The sequence below is a fragment of the Somniosus microcephalus genome, chromosome 23 (assembly GCF_052327205.1).
Source record: "Somniosus microcephalus isolate GS21.2 chromosome 23, FLI_Smic_1.0, whole genome shotgun sequence".
Taxonomy (NCBI): domain Eukaryota; kingdom Metazoa; phylum Chordata; class Chondrichthyes; order Squaliformes; family Somniosidae; genus Somniosus; species Somniosus microcephalus.
Genome location: NC_141009.1, coordinates 34,249,373 through 34,269,761, shown reverse-complemented (window position 1 = coordinate 34,269,761; position 20,389 = coordinate 34,249,373). Strand labels below are relative to the sequence as shown.

The 20,389-nt window shown below is 45.0% G+C and overlaps 1 protein-coding gene across 1 annotated transcript; it reads right to left on the bottom strand.

Annotated features, from left to right (window-relative positions):
- Positions 1-10,560: 10,560 nt before the first annotated feature.
- On the bottom strand, positions 10,561-17,207 carry LOC147101804 (tumor necrosis factor ligand superfamily member 15-like). The gene is made up of 4 exons (XM_085965977.1): positions 17,031-17,207; positions 14,499-14,547; positions 13,659-13,742; positions 10,561-11,219 (listed from the first exon to the last, which is right to left on the bottom strand). The coding sequence occupies exons 1-4, from the start codon at positions 17,205-17,207 to the stop codon at positions 10,795-10,797; spliced, it is 735 nt and encodes a 244-aa protein (XP_085822103.1). The 3' UTR covers positions 10,561-10,794.
- Positions 17,208-20,389: the final 3,182 nt, after the last annotated feature.

The following is a 20,389-nucleotide window of genomic DNA, read 5'->3' as shown; positions in this document are numbered from 1 at the left end:
CTTGATCCCTTTAGCCTCAAGAAATATATCCAACTCTTTCTTGAATATATTTAATGAACTGGCCGCCACCGCCCTCTGTGGCAGAGAATTCCATAGGTTCACCACTCTCTGGGTGAAGAAATTCCTCCTCATTTCAGTCCTAAATGGCTTGCCCCTTATCCTTAGACTATGACCCCTGGTTCTGGACTCCCCGGCCATCCGAAACATCCTTCCTGCATCTAGTCTGTCCAGACCTGACAGAATTTTATAGGTTTCGATGAGATCCCCTCTCAATCTTCTAAACTCCAGTGAGTATAAGCCCAATCGACACAATCTCTCCTCATACGTCATTCCTGCCATCCCAGGTATCAGCCTGGTGAATCTTCGCTGCACTCCCTCCATGGCAAGAACGTCCTTCCTCAGGTAAGGTGACCAAAACTGCACACAATATGGGGTTGTGCAACTGGAAAGGGGAATGAAATGGTCACCCGGATAGGTGAGAGGTTGTACTGCTTTGATGGAATAATACTTAGTGTACAGTTTTCAAAAAGTTTGCATCGGTGATTGACCAGGGAATGTTTGAAAATAATCTAAAGTCTCTTCAGGTTGCTGCACAGTCAGATCACTGATTTGTTGTCATATGACAAGACGGTAACCAGAACTTGGTCACCACACATTTCCTGGCACTGTGCTCCGAGAATGGGAACAAAGCATGTTTGTTTTGAATCAGTACATTTTTTTGAAGTTGCTGATCGTTTGCTTTTGTTTCTCTCATCGTGCGGTAAAATGTAAACAACACAAGGATTGTTGGTGTCGTGATTCTAGGTATTTGGTGAGAATTCATTCCCCTCTCATTCTTTCTCTCACTCTCTCTCTCACTCTCTTTCATTCTTTTTATCACATTGCTGTTTGTGGGAGCTTGCTGCGCGCAAAATGGCTGCTGTGTTTCCCACATTACAACAGTGACTACACTCCAAAAGTACTTCATTGGCTGTAAAGCACTTTGAGACGTCCGGTGGTCGTGAAAGGTGCTATATAAATGCAAGTCTTTCTTTCTTTCTTTCCATATGAAGTCTTCTTGACTCAATTAACACACCAATATGGTTGGTAGCCAAAGGCAAAAAAAAAGTATTGGTGCTGGATGATAATCTTGGAGCTTCCCCAGCCTTTGAGCATATTGCATTAATTTATATTTTTACACAAAACCAGATCTGCTTCTATCTACCTATATACAATGACAATAGCAGGGATTGTGTCACAGAGGGTTGCAGTAATAAATATAGACGTAGATGACTTAACAACAGCTTGCATTCATAGAGTGCCTTTAATGTAGTAAAACATCCCAAATCGCTTCACATTTCCATTGACCAGAGGGACAGAGCTGTAGGGGAGTTTTTGGGGGGTCAGCGGGTGCATTCAGTGGAGGATCGGGTTGGAAATGGTTTTTTGACAGCGGTTTGGGACCCCGCTGTCAACGCGCCGCCACACGACTTTCCCAGATGTCGAGTCTGTCAGGATTAAACAGACCCGACAAGTAGCAGCGGGGGAGGCAATTCAGGTCATTATGACCTTGTTAACAGCCCATTAAAAAGTATTTTGAGCTTACCTTATCATTTTACGAGGTTGCCCATGGGGCCCACACTGCTCAGGCATCCCATCAGGTAAGCTGGGCGGGAGTTGAATGGCCATGGAATCATGTCTTTAAATGTGCTATAAAAGCGCCCATCTCACAGCTGTTCACTTTCAAAGCTCAGAAGCTGTTGCTTACTGCATTTGGAAGACAGATTGAGCTTTATGCAGGTTGCAAGTGTTTGGAGCAAACTCTCTATCCAGTGTCACCTCATTGGAACAACCTCTCACCATTGACAGATTGCTTCTGTCATTTCAACTTCACCTACCATCTATTACATCAGTATCAGTGCGCTTGAAACTATCTCACCTTGGTCCTCAGAATCCCACCATGATCAGCCCCAACACCAGCAACACCAGGCACACCAGCAGCACCAACAACACTACCAACCTTCTCTGCAATCAACTGATGCTGCACAGGACAGAGGGTATCAGCACCTGACCACATTACTGCCTGGCACACCAGGGATGGCCATACCATGGCCAAATTTACTTCACTTGACACTGTACACCCTGGCTGCCACATGATGCGCCAGGTTGGCACCACCCCACACCAACACCATAAAGCATCCCTACAATGCCCAAGCCATTCCTTTCACACTCATCATCATTGTGGGTGGTACTGTTATGTCTCACCATTCACTGCAACTCACTATGCCACTTCCAAAGGTGCACACAGATCTGTCCAAGAACGCAAAGTGTTCAAAATAAAGGTTTCAATGCTTGACAATGTTTATTTGAACACTGGCTAAAACACACAAGTGCCTACCCTTGTGTGTTGTTAGTTGGTATGATTGCACTAGGATGAGGGTGAGTGTGAGGGCTGACCAGTGAGATGGGTAAGTGATAATGTAGGTAGAGAGGGATGGGTGGCGGTGCAAGGTAAGTTGGTGTAAGGATGTGCTGGAGTAGGGTAGGGAAGGCAGAGTGATGGGGATGTGATGAGTGGCACAGCAGGATGAGTTTGAGTGTGGCTTTGCAGTAACATTTCGTGATCTACTGAGATCATTGAAAGGTTTGCGCCACTGCAGCCTGGTTCTTCTGACGACATCCCTGCTTGTGTCCTCCTGTGCAATGTGCAACCAGGCTGTGTTGGTCTTCTGGGGAGGTCTCTTCCACCCACGGGAAGGGAAGAGAACCTCCCTGTGTACTGAGACTCCCTCTATAAGCATATGGAGGGAGTCATGGGAGAGCCTGGGTACAGCCATGTACCTTTGTGCAGTGCTTGTCAATGTTTGCAGCACCTCAATGCTGTATAACACTGACAGCACAACTGTCAAAATTAATTTGCGCATGGTCCCTTTAAGGAAACCGGCTGATGAAATTTAAATGACATCATCAGACCCGCTTCCTTCAATTTTTAAAACTTTTTAAAATTTGTTTATGGGATGTGAGCATCGCTGGCAAGGCTGGCATTTATTGCCCATCCCTAATTGCCCTTGAGAAGGTGATGATGAACTGCCTTCTTGAACCGCTGCAGTCTATGTGGTGAAGGAACTCCCACAGTGCTGTTAGGTAGGGAGTTCTAGGATTTTGACCCAGCAACGATAAAGGATTGGCAATATACTAGTAAGTCAGGCTGGTGTGTGACTTGGAGGGGAACTTGGAGGTGGTGGTGTTCCCATGCGCCTGCTGCCCTTGTCCTTCTAGATGGAAGAGGTCGTGGGTTTGGGAGGTGCTGCCAAAGATGCCTTGGCAAGTTGCTGCAGTGCATCTTGTAGATGGTACACACTGCAGCCACGGTACGCCGGTGGTGGAGGGAGTGAATGTTTAATGTGTGGATGGAGTGCCAATCAAACGGGCTGCTTTGTCCTGGATGGTATCGAGCTTCTTGAGTGTTATTGGAGCTGCACTCATCCAGGCAAGTGGCGAGTTTTCCATCACACTCCTGACTTATGCCTTGTAGATGGTGGAAAGGCTTTGGGGAGTCAGCAGGTGAGACACTTGCCACAGAGTACCTAGCCTCTGACCTGCTGTAGTTGCCACAGTATTTATGTGGCTGGTCCAGTTAAGTTTCTGGTCAATGGTGACCCCCAGGATGTTGCTGGTGGGGGATTCGGCGATGGTAATGCCGTTGAATGTTATGGGGTGGTGGTTAGACTCTCGCTTGTTGGAGATAGTCATTGCCTAGCACTTGTGTGGCAAGAATATTACCTGCCACTTATGAGTCCAAGCCTAAACATTGTCCAGGTCTTGTTGCATGTGGGCCTGGACTGCTTCATTATCTGAGGAGTTGTGAATGGTGCTGAAAACGGTGCAGTCATCAGCGAACATCCTCATTTCTGACCTTATGTTGGCTGGAAGGTCATTGATGAAGCAGCTGAAGATGGTTGGGCCTAGGGCACTGCCCTGAGGAACTCCCGCAGCGATGTCCTGGGACTGTGATGATTGACCTTCAACCACCACAACCATCTTCCATTGTTCTAGGTATGACTCCAGCCAATTGGCCAGCAAACATGCTGGGCGGGCTTAAGAAGCCCTTTCAACGTAAAATCATTCTACAGAGCGGGCTGGAGCCAGCAGCAGGGTTGGGATCCACCACCGACGTCATGCGCAGTGCTCCCGCCGAGGTAGGGGAAATCACGGCCACAGTTTTCCATCGGGTATCAATTTCTTTTTGTCTGATTATCAGACTGAAAAAATGACACTCAATGGAAAACTATGGGGGAGAAATTGACTCTAGCCCCGTTTGGGGCGCCAGCCTCGCCAGGGCGCTAAAAGTAGCGCCCCGGCAGCATTCGCGGCCGCCCGCTGGAAATTCAGTGGTAGTGCCCCAAAGGGAAGCGCGGCGCTTCTGGAGGTGCCCCGCATCCCTCTTGGGGCGCTGCGACTGAATATCGTAGCGCAACATGCCGCAGCGCCACACGCTGCAGCACGTCACACTGCAGTACTGCAGGCCTTCCTCCCCTACTTAAAGGGGAGGGGCCTTGTGCAGCGCGATCTGGGGCCCAGCTGGGCCCCCGGGGATCGCGAGTGCCGGCAAAAGAGCCCGGCACCGAGGAGAAGTGCCGGGCTCTTGAAACGCAGCTGGCACTCCGCGGGGGGGTGGGGGGGTTCAGGAGGCTGGGGACGGCAGTGGAGAGAGGTGCTGGCAGGCGGCCAGCAACAAAAATGGCCGCCCCGCACCTCTCCTTTAATTTGCGCCTCCACCGCCGCAGGTAGGCCCCCCTGAACCGGTCGCACATAGCGTCCTGCGGTAAATCAGGGGGCGCTTCCAAATATCGCAGCCGGGGCGTCAGCGGGGCACTGCGCACACCGATGACGTCATTAGTAGCGGCGCAGCGCTAACGGCTAGCGCCACCATTAGCGTCCTGCGGAATTTAGCGGGAGGCATGGCCAGTGGCTTGCGACCCACTTAGCGCCCTCTTAAGGCACTAACGGGTGGCGCAGCCAACTGAATTTCTCCCCCTATGGCTCTCCCTCTGGAGAATGGAACTAGAATATCACAGATCAAGATTGAATAATGTTGGATTTGTCCTTGAGTTTTCTCTTACTTAGTTTGTGGCTCTGTGCTAACATTTTATTGTATTTGCAATCCTGTATCATTTCATTGATTGTACTGTATTAGCAATCCCGTATCATTAGGTTTCAATCTAAAGCCTTAAATTTTTCTGAACATCTGGAAGATGTAATCTGGTAAATTATGAATTGGCAATACAATGATCAATTACTGTGATTCTATTTCAATCCATATCAACACTTAGATTTGAAATCATACAGAGGAATGCTTGCATGTGTTATATGAAATTCTTTCCTCCCCTATTTAATGGAGCTGTTAACCTGTTTAAAATAAACAAATTCATGCCTCCGTCAAAAAGATTGGGGGGGAAGGAATGTCATTAAGTATTTGTACATTGATATCCCATGACATCATTCCAAGGCCTTAGTGCACAAGCAGCGAGTAAGGTCTTTCATGTTAATGGCCTTATGATGCATCATTTATGTCACTGAGAGAAACCATTGGGCTGGATTTTGCCAATGGGGAGCTTTTGGAGGCGGGACTCCCACTTGTCGGGTTTCAGTCCCGCCTCCACCAACTTCTGGCCAACCCACGCTATTTTCCCTTGATTGACCTTGTTAAGCCCGCCCAGCGGGCTTAGCATGCCAATTAAGGGAAAGCCGGTTACAGAGAACGTCAACGTATGACTTTTCATCTGTCAAAAATTTTTGACAGATGAATTGTCATCGTTTAACAGCTCTGTGAAGCTGTCAAACACTGACATTCTCTGTAGTTTGATGAGGCCTTGAATTCAAGACCTCATCAAACCTCTTTCTTTTGTAGAAATTAGATGGTTGCTGCATTGGAGAATGCAACGGCCATCTGTCATCTCTACCGCGGAGGTGCGAGACTCTCCGCATACACACCGACTGAAACCTGCAGGAAGAAACAAAGGTAAGTAACACTTTTTCTAACATTTTGCACTTACCTCAGATACTCACCTCTCCACACTTGCACCCATCACTTACCTCCACAGCACACCTTTGGACCCCTCCAACCCCCACAGACCCACTACTCGCCTCGGTGGCCCTGGCGGGGTTCAGAGCCTTCGGGAAGCCCACACTTGTGTGGGCAAAATGGGGATAATCCTATTTTCTGCCTGTCAAATACCTGTTAATAGGCAGTTAAGTGGCTGTAATCCCTTCCCGCCTCCAAGGAGGTGGGACCCGGCGCACGACAGCTTCCCGCCTCCTGGCAAGATGGCACAGAGGTGTGTTGGGCACCGGCCCACAAATTCTGCCATTTTCCCGGCAATCCCGCCTCCATACTCACCTCCCCAGGGCAGGTAAAATCCAGCCCCATGTAAATGTGATGATCCATTTTTTGTGTTTCCATCTTTCTATAACTGTGCAAACTGAGACTTGTTCAAGAACATTACTGTTGTAAAGAATTTGGAAAATGTGTTTGAAATGGAGGATAGTTCTTTGTATTTCAACCATGTTTCAGGCTTCTGACATGCACGTTGCTAAAATTTATCAGTGTGCAGTTTCCTTTCTTGCTTGATAAGGGCTCTGAGACAACAAGATTGTATCTCAAATTGAAAACTTGGGCTCACTCACTTTCATGATGGGATGTTACTGATCCTATTTGGCTTTTTTTGCATAGGTGGTGTCAAAAGTATAAACTATTTTTTGACCTCATTATTCAATGCCTCAGCTTCTGCAAAAGCACAGGTGGTTAGAGGACAAAAGCAAATGAGCAGCCGCAAGCTGAAACCCCTCTTACTTCTGATGGCGATTCTACTCTGATACTGAATCAAAATGGCTTTGATAAATTAGAATCGTGTTTTTCCAACCACTAGTGAAGATATAAGTCTATGGCACAATATCCAAATAGCTTTTATATTCAAGTAGGAAGAAACTGGTTTGTCAAGAAATTACATTTTAGCCTATAGGCTGGTCTTAAAAAGAATGAAATAATGAAGTTTGTTCTCAAATTGCACTGCAGCTCAAAAGCACTATTGCTGCTTTTCCTCTTTATGCTGTTCCTGGTGCTTTAGTTTACAAGATCACCACATAAATACAGGTAAGGAAGCCCACTGGAGCCATCTTAGCTGATTCCAGCCGAAATAAATACAGTCCTCCAATTACAGCATCAAACTCGCTCTGGGGTGACTAAGATATTCACCTCAACTCTACTACTTTTTTCCCAAATCCTTCAAATCGCTCGCCAGTGCATTTATCTCATGTCTGCCCCAATCCTTGAAGTCACCATAGGGACATTAACCCAGCTGTCAATCATTTTTACATCAACTGACCACCATGGGCAGCCCAACTTTGGGTGGACTCAACATTATGTCATAAATTCCAATATTGCTTTATCATGGCAGTAAATGTTTTATGCTGGTGGACTAAACACCAAACCGAGCCAATTATTAAGGGATGGGGGTTGAGTGGTTCCTCGAGCAAATTCTGGGCAAGTGATGGATATCGAAGGGTCAACATAGATATTGTGTATGTAACCTTATTACTATATTATGTAATTACAGATGTAACAAACAGAGAGCTCTCATAAAGAAAAGAAAGACTTGCATTTATACAGCGCCTTTCACGACCATTGGACGTCCCAAAGCACTTTACAGCCAATGAAGTACTTTTTGAAGTGTAGTCACTGTTGTAATGTAGGAAATGCGGCAGCCAATTTGCGCTCAGCAAGGTCCCACAAACACCAATGTGATAATGACCAGATAATCTGTTTCACTGATGTTGATTGAGGGATAAATGGGAATAACACCCTTGCATTTCTTTGAAATAGTGCCATAGGATCTTTTACGTCCACCTGAGAGGGCAGACGAGGCCTCGGTTTAACATCTCATCCGAAAGATGGCACCCCCGACATTGCAACACTCCCTCAGTACTGCACTGGAGTGTCAGCCTAGATTTTTGTGCTCAAGTCTCTGGAGTGGAACTTGATTCATTTAGTAAGCTCCTGACTGAGAAGTAGAATATCAACACATTACAACATGAGTGCTGAATAGCGATCTTGTAAATGGAATTTCATTTGAACCCACTTGCACCAACAATGATGTGGATAACATGATTCTCCAGAGGATCCAGGAATGTTCAGCAGCCTGGTGCACATTCTGCTCCCTGGGCGGTATGTCAATGCTGCCTTATGTTGCTGCCTGAGCTGTCGATGTCCTACTGTGCTTTGTCATGTCTTCGGAGATTGTAGCGATTACTCATCTGTGGATACTTGAAGGACAATTTTGAATCAATGTGCACTGGAAAGGCAGAGAAATGCTGCAGATGCCAGACAGATATTGAATTACTTATGTAGTTAAAGTGCAGCTGAGGAATACAGACAAGAGGACTTTACCCAAGTAAATTATTGATTTTAAATATTAATGATATTAACAAGCTGATAAAGGTAGGTGTTGCGAGCAGTGTTTTTAGTTGCATGTTCTGTGGACAATTTTAACGGCCAGCGGAGAAGAACAATGAGGCTGATCCCTGTGCCAAGAATCTGAGCATCTTTTTATTAATTCTCGGGATGTGGGAGCTGCTGACAAGACTGGCATTTATTAGCCATGCCTTGTTGCCTCAAAGGTGGAGGTGGGCCGCATTCTTGAACCACTGCCATCCATGTGATGTTAGGTAGACAATTCTAGGATTTTGACATCACGATGATGAAGGAACGGTGTCAAGCCAGGATGGTGTGTGACTTGGAGGGGAGCTTGGAGGTGATGATGTTCCCATGCACCTGCTGCTCTTGTCCATCGAGATGCTGGTGGTTGCAAGTTCGGGAGGTGCTGCCGAAGAAGCCTTGGCGAGTTGATGCAGTGCATCCTGCAGATAGTGCACACTGCAGCCATGGTACACTGATGGTGGAGGGAGTGGATGTTTAAGCTGGTGGATGAAGTGCCGATCAAGCGAGCTGCTTTGTCTTGGATGATGTCAAGCTTCTTGAGTGTTGTTGCAGCTGCAACCAGCCAGGCAAGTGGAGATTTTTCCACCACACTCCTGACTCATGCCTTGTCAGCAGTGGAGAGGCTTTAGGGAGTCAGGTGGTGAGTCACTTGCCATAGAATACCCAGCCTGTGACTTGTTTTAGTAGCTGTGGCATTTATGTGGCTGGTCCAATTGAGTTTCTGGTTAATGGTGACCTTCAGGATGTTGATGGAGTGGGTCGGCAATGGTAGTGCCGTTGAATGTCAAGGGGAGGTGGTTAGACTCTCTTGTTGGAGATGGTCATTGTCTGGCACTTGTGTGGCGTGAATCTTACTCGCCACTTATCAGCTCAAGCCTGGATGTTGTCCACGTCTTACTGCATGCAGGCATGGACTGCTTCATTATATGAGGAATTATGAATGGGGCTGAATACTGTGCAGTCATCAGTGAACAGCCCTACTTCTGACCTTATGATGGAGAAAAGTTCACTGACGAAGCAGCTAAAGATAGTTGGGCGGAGGATGCTGCCCTGAGGAGCTCCTGTAGCAATGTCCTGGGACTTAAATGATTGTCCTCCAACAGCCATAACCATCTTTCTTTGAGCTTGCACCATTAGGGTGAGAGTGGTTGGCAAGGTCATGATTGCCTTCAGTTTTTATGCCAATGGCTTAGCCCCAGTGTCTGATAATGTGCTGCCCAACGTCACCTCACTGGTGCATTTACCAAATGGCTGACTGATTGTTTACCAAGGGCTGACTGATGGTTGCCCTATGTTCAACCTAAAGCCCATCTTGGGTGCCATGTAAGTTACCATGTCTGTGTTACAGTGGTTTTGATGTGTGAACCCCTTGGACTAAGTAAGTCTGGCAAGGTTTTCAATTGCACATTGCATCTTAACTGTGATGATGGTTATGGAACAGTTATAAGGTTGCATGAGACCTTGATATGGGGTAGCAGTAAATGTGGAACAGCTCCACAGGCAACACTTTGTAGCATGGAATTTGGGGCCATCTATCTGCTACATAGTACTGTTGGATTGTCATATTTTAATGTATACCACATCTGTTCCTGCAGGTACTGTGGAAAGCAGTGAACTTGGCTTTCACCTTCTGCCAGGTTTGGGGCATTGCTCTCCTTTGAGGCTCTCAACAATAGCCCAGTCCTGACATGCAAACCTGTACAGTGAGTGAGGCCGTTTGTTTATGAGTCCTTCACTTCTAAACCTAATCCTGTTCTTACTTGATGTTCATATGTTACACACTTTCTGTCAGGGGGTCACTGGATAAAGAACAGAAGTGGGAAACCTGGATTCTTTTCCCTCTCCCTAATGCAGAGGACTATTCAGTCGATGATAGTGACACCACTGCTTCCCTGGCAGAGATGAGCAGACCAGGGAACAAACCTAAGGCTTCCTACATTGTGTTGCTGATCACCACTTCTTAAAAGAATATATTGGCACGTTCTGTTTTGTTGGACCATAACTTTTTTTCTATTATCGGATATAGAACAATTTGAAAGATGCAAACACGTGTACAGTATTGAAATAACTTTTATTACTTGAGAACTAAGACCAGTGTAAGACACAAAAGTAACTTTACATTTTACGAAATGATAAATCACTCATAGGAGTGTAACTCAAAAATGAATATTGTGCTATTGTAGCATAAAGTTTTTGTAAAACATCAGTTGAAACAGTCTGTTGAACCAGACAAAATACACCTAAAAGACACATAAAGTAGATGTGTGTGCATATGCACGCATGTGCTTTCTAACAGCATAGCTTAATTGGCAGTTTGCTTATTCCGAAGTAGAAGGCTGAAGCAAGAAAGCCCCAAAGTAAGTGTCATGTTCACGTACTGAAATATAGGTAAGCAAGTTTTTGGGGACTTCAACATAAATTTTGTCATCAGCAATAAGTTTGAAGGCTCCAGCCTGATAGGTTGAAATCTTCAGAAAGTCATCAGCTTGAGGCCTGGCATAGCTTTTCAGCAACTCGTCTGGTTCTGGGTAATGGTTGTTCTTCTTTAAAATGGTGGTGGTGAATTGATGAGGGAGATTGACGCAGCCTTGCGAACATTTAAAGGTCACCTGGGCATAAATAAAGTAGACACCATCGGTGGGAATCACCAAATAGCCGGCTGTATCGTACTTCATGTCGGACATGTTGAAAGCATGTCCTTTTGTGTGCTCAAAGAGCAGATGGCTTGAGTTATTCTGGAAATCTGCTTCTGGGAAGACAAGCAAATGATTGACATGAGTTTAGAAAAACAACGTTAGAAATAACACAAAAATAAGACTTTTGTTTTATCTTGTTTCTGGAAAACCAATAATGTATACATCAGATTTATACACGCAGACCCAAAACTAGGTATGGGAATCTTAAAAGGAAGGAAATGACTCAGCTGCAAAATGGGTCAACCATAGTGCTGGTGACACCACTGTGCTGTTTAACAGAATGAAAATGGAACAGCCAAAGTTACACATTCCTGTCCACTTCTGAGCACAATCAGATTATAACTGATTGGTCAGAACAAATAGTAAATTTATCTATAATGATGGTGTGTGAATTAATCTAGTTCAAACAGGCTACAAGATTTTGAAAAAACAGACAGCTACCTCCTTATATTAGTTGACTTTTACATTGATAGCAATCTTAAAACACGCATATCAGATGTGTGTTGTAATCACACGCTGTGTGGATTCTGTACAGTGCAGAATGAGCAAGCGTTCAAGCAGATTCCTTCCACCCTATCATGGGCACTGCCACTAACTTTTAATTCCATAAACAACATAAATAATCCCTAATTGCCCAAAAGTAGGCGTGAGCCTTTGGATTAGTGGCAGCGTTCCCGCCCGAGTCAGACGATGCAGCGTTTGAACCCCTGCTCCAGTCAGTCCCAGTCAGGGGAACCCAGAGATCCGGCTTTGAACTCTGGGTTGACATCCAGCGCGATGCTGTCATCTGGTGGGTGCCCTCCGCCCCCGCCCCCCCCAGCCTGTTAATCAGCCTGCGAATCCTCTCACTGCTTCACACTGTTCTCCAAGGGAAGAGAGTGAAGATACAAAAACAACAACGTTGCCCATAAATGACCAAACAAATCTCCAGATTATTCTTCCATACTCAAAGCTCCCTAGACTGCTGACCTCCACAGACAGCATTTTCCCCACCATCACATCTTCTGCCCCAATTTCATCAGTAGAGGACAATTCTGTCCCAAGGATAATTTGGTTCTCTCAGTCTATGGGGGGAATTCTTCTCCTCCTCAAAATTGGGTGAGATTGCAGCAGAGAATGTTGGAACATTTAGGCTACTGCTGCCACTGGCTGCTCCTTCCTCACCCACATGCCACATGTGTTTGGCAGTGGGGGAAGGGGCAAGGCCAGGTCCCTGATGGATTTTCCTCCTTCCTGCCTGTTACCACTACTTCCCAAGGCCAGCATGTGGACTGTGTTGATTGCTGCTGACCCCACCCGGTGGAGGCAGCAGTATCGGCTGTGGGTTTCCCCCAGTGGAGGTAGAAGACCCTGTAACAATCTCTTTCCTCTGCATACAGCCCCAGAGGTGTACCTGCTGAATTCGGCCGCAGACTTGCCTGATCTTGGGGGAGCTTCTGCCCCTTTTAGGCCCCTCGCACCCTTTCTGGTGCTGGAGTTTCCTCATGCACACTGGCAAACTCCTTCTTGATGGCAGGAATCCTGCTGGGAGCCCATTGTGCATATATCATGAGCCCTGACCCAGGAAAATGATTTCGGCTGAGGCAGATACCAAGGGGTGGGCCCTCATGAAACTCAACGACAAAGGGGAAAACCCACCACACCCCCACCCCAACGCACCCCCCCCCTGCCCCCCGCCATTACTCTGTAACCACTGATTATGTTACCAATCAACATTTATCCAGCCCCATTTTGAATGAGGTGTCCTAGTCCCACTTACTCCGAGTCTGTTTCATACATCCAATACTGGTGGAGGTGGGGGTCAGGGGAGAATTCTTCTAATCTCACGAATTATTTTTAAACTTGTGTCCTTTAATTTTGTTCTTACCGTCAAAATCAAACAACCTTTTTACAATCATATCATCTTTGTACCTCAACATTTTAAAGGCCAGGATCCAAAGAAAACCTGTAAGTCTTTTCCTTCTGCGTTTCAGAACGAGTTGGAACATAAATTTGACTTTCATTTTGCATATTTGTATTCATTTTGATGTAACTGTTGACCAAAGTTCATCATAACCTGTTATAACTATCAGGTAAGGATGAACAGGCTGGGTCTCTTTTCTCTTGAAAAGGCTGAGGGGTGACCTAAAATTATGAAAGGTTTTGATAGAGTAGACACTGAGTGAGTGTTTCCACTTGTGGGGAAGAGCAAAACTAGAGGCCGTCAATATAAGATAGTCACCAAGAATGCAAATAGGGAATAGGGGAAGGTAGGGAGGAAGCTCGAGTGGAGCATAAACGCCGGCATGGACTGGTTGGGCCAAATGGCCTGTTTCTGTGCTGTATATTCTATGTAATTCTATGTAAAATTCATCCATCTAGTTGAGGGATATCATCCGTGTCACTGTCACCCACCAACTGGCACCCATGAAGCACAATGGTGGTTAGTCCAAGGCCTCATCAATAAAAATGCATTATCTAAAGTTAAAGGCCATTTTAATACTGACCTGTAAGTGCAGTTAAATGAGCGATTGGCTTCTCTGTTTTCACCACTGAAATCTTGAGTGATTCACTTCCAGTGGTCTGAAAATCTGAAAATATAGATTTTAAGATGGAACAGTTGCACAAACAAACAAAAGTAGCTTTTAGCTATGTTTCACATTACAAAACCCTATTTATTTCTTCATATTCAAATTATTTTTTGTATCAATGGCGCAGAGAATCTCTCGATGATACCATCTCACGTCTGTGGTCAGGCTACCCGATCACGTATGTTATTTCTCTGCTACACTTCCTCAGAATAAAGGCAATCACACAATCAAGAGAGTAAAACAAATGTATTTCATCACAATTAACATCTGTATTTATATATTGTTTTAATCGTTAATTTTCAACCAGTTTTAATTCTTTATGAACTACTGTGGAAGTATCTAGGCTGCTTGAGGATCTGTACACAGAGCGAACTACTGTTGACATTATTTAGCATGGCACTGAATCCTGTACTGCAGACTAGATTTTTTTTCCTAAATGGAAATCAGATAGGGTGTGAAGCTTATCTGGTAAAAGAGTGATAAGCTGGTTATTATTTACACTGCTGCAGAATCCAAAAACCTTCCATTATGCAGTGCGCTCCCCTTCCTTCTGCAAAGGAGAGGTGGGGTTTGTTCTATGAGCACTGGCATCTCCCTCATACCTAAATCATTCTTGTCTGTGAGCCTTGATGGTAAGTGCGTAAGGTTATTCCATCAAGCGTGGAGAGATGAGCATCACAATTGAACCTGTGACTTTCACTCAGGTACCTAACTAGTACTTATCTAAATATGACAATAGAATTTGCTTTTACTTACTGGAAAAGGTGATATTCTTCATCTTTGTCAACACTTGATTATTTATGTCCTTCAAAACAAAAAGTCACATTGCATCAAATGAAGTCTTTATTTTTCTGTCACATTTCTGCATTATTTGACCATTTTTTCACAGAAAGGATTTGGGAAAGGGGTTACTTTTAATGTTGGGGTTTTTAAAACCAACAAGTTTAAAGTAAAAATAAGCTTCTAGATAAAACAAGGAGAGGCAATATAAAGTAAAAGGTACAATCCTGAAGGGGTGCATGAACAGAGAGACCTGGGGGTATATGTGCACAAATTGTTGAAGGTGGCAGGGCAGGTTGAAAAGGGGCTAAAAAAGCTTACGGGATACTAGTCTTCATAAATAGAGGCGTAGAGTACAAAAGCAAGGAAGTTATGATGAACCTTTCTAAAACATTGGTTCAGCCTCAACTGGAGTATTGTGTCCAATCCTGGGCATCGCACTTTAGGAAGGATGTGAAGGCCTTAGAGAGGTTGCCGAAAAGATTTACGAGAGTGATTCCAGGGATGAGGGACTTCAGTTACGTGGATAGATTAGAGAAGCTGGAGTTGTTCTCCTTAGAGCAGAGACGGTTGAGAGGAGATTTAATGGAGGTATTCAAAATCATGAGGGGTCTAGACAGAGTAGATAGAGAGAAACTGTTCCCATTGGCGGAAGGATCGAGAACCAGAGGACAAAGATTCAAGGTACAGGAAACTTTGTGCTATCCGGCACCGACGGGACCAAGCTGTTGCCGTTCCCTCAAAACTGCCGGACACTCCAGCGCTAATGTTGAAAGATACGGAAGCTTCTGAGCTCCGTATCTGTCAACAAACCCTGTTAGCAACAGCTTCTAAACAGTCCAAGCGTCTCTGTAGCGTCTCTGTAGCTTAGCAACAGCTTCAGCAGACCTTGCAGAGCTTGACTGTTGAGGAAAAAAGCAACGAGAAAAAAAAACCTAACGAAAGCGGCACCTGATTTTTGCCGGTGGCTTGAGCATTCCGGACAGTTAGCCTCCGGATAACACAAAGTTTCCTGTAATTGGCAAAAGAACCAAAGGCGACATGAGGAAAAACATCTTTACGCAGCGAGTGGTTAGGATCTGAATGCACTGCCTGAAAGGGTAGTGGAGGCAGAGTCAATCATGGCTTTCAAAAGGGAATTGGATAAGTACCTGAGGGGAAAAAATTTGCAGGGCTACGGGGAAAGGGCGGGGGAGTGGAACTAGCTGAAGTGCTCTTGTAAAGAACTGGCATGGGCTCGACGGGCCGAATGGCCTCCTTCTGTGCTGTAACCATTCTATGATTCTATAAAAGCATCTGAGTCAGAAGGTTGTGGGTTCAAGTCCCACTCCAGAGACTTGAGCACAAAAATTTAGTCTGACACTCCAGTGCAGTGATGAGGGAGTGCTGCACTGTCAGTGGTGCCGTCTTTCGGATGAGACGTGAAACTGAGGCTATGTCTGCTCTCTCAGGTGGACATAAAAGATCCCATGGCACTATTTCAAAAAAGAGCAGGGGAGTTATCCCCGGTGTCTTGGCCAATATTTATCCCTCAATCAACATAGCAAAAACAGATTATCTGGCCATTATCACATTGTTTGTGGGAGCTTGCTGTGCACAATTGGCTGCCGCATTTCCTTCATTACAACAGTGACTACACTTCAAAAGTACTTCATTGGCTGTAAAGCACTTTGGGACATCCTGACGTTGTGAAAGGCGCTATATAAATGTAAGTCTTTTTTTCTTTTCTTTAGTTTGTCTGGATATTTTGAAAACAACCTGTTGTAAAGCTTTTGAACTCTGTCCGTCTGTGAGAGGGACAGGCTTTTTTGACACAGTGTGAAAGGCTTTTAAAAGTCAGAACACAGGTGGCAAAAAAAGCAGTCTGGCCTTTGGAAAGTGCACAGGCAACAGGCAATCAGGCAATGAAAGGCTGCAGAGAGAAGTGTAAGAAGTCACACAACATCAGGTGACTTCTTACATTTGTCCACCCCAGTCCAACTCCGGCATCTCCACACCATGCAGAGAGAAGGTTCTGCCTGTAAGACCACAGGGCAGAATGCAGAGGGGTTATTCTGTACACGTGAAATAAGGCAACACATTGAAGTGGGACAGCATCACGTGTTCTTTGTTTTGCATCATTACCCAATATAAGTTGCACCGATTGAACCAAACAACTCTGACCATATCGCTCGCTCTGCACATTTCACCTTACTGTAAGGATGATTTAAACCAAATTTAATCTCATCCGCTGTTAACACGGTCTGTTTTCAGAGAGATTTCAAAAGACATGAGTATCCAGTTGAGATTGCGAGAGGATGCTATTGTTACATCCTCACCTTGTGCTATTGTATAAGTAGATTTATGGCAGAGTGAGCCAACTCCCACAAAGGTAAGACACGCAAAAGGTAGCTATAGCGGAACAATTTCCTTGCTTAAATCACCAAATAAACATGCCACCATCATCTATGTTCTCCTGCAGTACAGCCAAAAGCTTGGAGAATATAAAATGAAAGAGAATGCACCTACCTCCTTGAGCACGTCGATATAGAAAAAGATGAAGCCACACATGCCTGCTATTGCAAGCCACTGCAGAATAATGAGACCGGTGAGAAGCAATGAGCTGCAACTGTGCTTTCCAGCCAGCGTGTTCTTAGAGTTCCTGAACATTGAGTCTTCTGGATCCATACAGGTGGCCTTCTGCATTTTGAGAGCACTACTTTTCGCTTTTTTGAGACTTGAGTTACTTTTCTGGATTACTGGCTCCAGGGGGCTTTATAAACCTTAATCAGTGTATGACGTACTGGAACACTCGAACCCGGACTTTACCTTCACCGAATGAGTAAAATTTCAATTGATGAGGAGATTAGATTATCTGTAAAGATGCACCAATAGTGACTGCTGTCACTGTGATATAATCTTGTTTACCTGGGGTAAGTAACTTCATCACTTTTAAAAACGGTAAACTTTTTGTGTTACTGGCTTTGATTTCAAATGTTTGTGGTGTTCCTAAACTTTGCTTCAGTCAAAAAAATGGGTAATTTTCCCAATAGTAATAAAGTGTTCGTAACTTTTTAACACAAATTCTAAATCCTGTAGCTTAAGGTAAAATTCATGTATTTTAATGTATGGAAATACAGGTGTGTGATAAATAGTATAAAGGATTATGTTTGCAGGTTTCAAGATTGTTCATTTTTTTAAACCTCTATACAATTATCTATCTCTAGAATGTTTTAATCTGTATGTGTATCAGATCCTATGTATCTTCAGAATGCAAGCTCAAAATCCAAAAGCATGATACCTATCACTACATGCAACTGTGAGACTCCGTCTCCAAAACTCAGGCCAACAACAACAACAACTTGTATTTATATAGCGCCTTTAACGTAGTAAAATGCCCCAAGGTGCTTCACAGGAGTGTTATAAGACAAAAAATTTGACACCGAGCCACATAAGGAGAAATTAGGGCAGGTGACCAAAAGCTTGGTCAAAGAGGAGGTTTTAAGGAGCATCTTAAAGGAGGAAAGAGAGGTAGAGAATCGGAGAGGTTACGGGAAGGAATTCCAGACCTTAGGGCCTAGGCAACAGAAGACACGGCCACTAATGGTTGAGCGATTCTAATCAGGGATGCTCAAGCGGGCAGAATTAGAGGAGTGCAGATATCTCCGGTGTTGGGGGGGCTGAAGGAGATTACAGAGATAGGGAGGGGTGAGGAAATGGAGGGATTTGAAAACAAGGATGAGAATTTTGAAATCGAGGCGTTGCTTAACCAGGAGCCAATGGAGATCAGCGAGCACGGAGGTGATGGGTGAATGGGATTTGGTGTGAGTTAGGACACGGGCAGCCGAGTTTTGGATTACCTCAAGTTTACGTAGGGTGGAATGTGGGAGGCCAGCCAGGAGTGCATTGGAATAGTCAAGTCTAGAGGTAATAAAGGCATGGATGAGGGTTTCAGCAGCGGATGAGCTGAGGCAAAATCAGCGACGGGTGATGTTACGGAGGTGGAAATAGGCGGTCTTAGTTATGCTGCGGATATGTGGTTGGAAGTTCATTTCAGGGTCAAATATGACACCAAGGTTGCGAACAGTGTGGTTCAGCCTCAGACAGATGTTACGGAGAGGGATGGAGTCAATGGCTAGGGAACGGAGTTTGAGGCAGGGACCGAAAACAATGGCTTCGGTCTTCTCAATATTTAATTGGAGATGAGGGTGGAGGCAACAGGTAAGAGGGGTCTAAGAAGACAGTTAGCAGTGGAGAATAGAAGCCGGGGTTTATCTTTGCATTCCAGAATGATTCTGGAATAGTGAGCAATTTTGGCAGACGAGAGCAGGACCCAATAATGCTTTATGTGGTCCAGCCAGATCTGGCGGTGAATGGCTAAACCAGTTGTCCGCCATATCAGTTCAAGTCTGCATCCCTTGGACTTAAGGGAGTGAAGATGAGGGTCGTACCAGGGGGAACGGCCAGGGTGAGAGAGGGTAATTGTTTTAATAGGGACTCGGTCATCAAAGGTGGTGGTGAGGGTGTGGTTGAGCAGATCGGTAGCTGCAGAAATGTCATGGTGAATGGAGGGCCAAAGGCTGGACAGTTGGGATTCTATAAGTGCAGTTGTAAGAGAATTGGGAGAGAGTCTTTTCCAGGGGCGGACACAGAAGGAAGTAGGGTTGGGGGGAGTGGAAGGGGGATGTGGGTGGACAGCGATACGGGGAAGTGGTCAGAGATGGCCTTATCTGCGATTGACATGATGGGAGTAACAATATCACTAGGTGGTATCCCAACCTGACCTGGGATAGAGTAACCTTGACCTTTCAGTTCTTCCTCTCTATTTGATCCACGTTCATTCACTAGAATACGGCTTTCAAGGCCGTTGACCAGGGGCCAAACTCCATGCTCTAGGCCAAGGTCTACCCATGAGCAAAGGTATATGAAATTGACAAATATAATCAGGTTTTCCGCCTCAACCTTTTTCTATTTTAAATTCCTTTGTCCCCAGAAATTCAGGTCTCCACGGGTGAGTACGCATGGGATACTCACCCGTAAGCTCAATGGAAGTGCCGGTTTCGTGTATGCACTGCGCATGCGCGGGAAACTGGCACTTCCGTTCCCCTGAAAGAAGGGGTTGAGAGGTGGAACGCGTGCGCAAGAGAGGCAGCGCGTTTGCATCGAACTTACGTTTTTTTCCCAGGTTTTTCCAGGAGGGTAAGTCTCCAGGAGTTATACTTTTAAAAAGCAGGCGCAAGGCCTGTTTTTTACAAGGTAAGTGGTGAATTAATTAAAATTAAAACATTTTTTCCACAGGTTTATTATTTTTAAATACTTTAAAGAAAGGTAAGTTTGTTTTTAGCCCCATTAGAAAATGTAATTCATTTTTTCAAAAATTTAAATTATTGTTTAAAATATTTATTTCATGTAATTTATAATTATTTTAAAAATGTGATTAAAAAAAAAATTATTTGAAGATTTAGTGACGTTTTGGGGCTCATAGTATTTATAGGTTTGACAGCTCTTCCTGTCAAACTTATGAATGAAGCATTCCCTGCTACCATTGGCTCTCCATGGCCCACGTGATCCCAGGGAACGCATCGAACTAACTGCGCCCCTGGGATACGCAAGCACTGCGCGCCGGCAGTTGGAGGAGGCCCAGGATCGGAATCCCACGCGGGCCCACAGCTCAACGGCCGGCGCGGTAGGTAAGTGCAGGTCGGGGGCTAGCACCTGCGGGAAGCCCCCAACCCAAATTTCTGGGCCAATGGATTTATCTTATGTAAACTCATCACTGTTATTGCACAATCTGCCTAATGGGTTCTCACAAATTGCTCAAAATGCTTTCAGAAAAGAAACTTTGCATTGCCTTTTGCTTCCTTGGTAACTAAAATTTCTACAGTTCA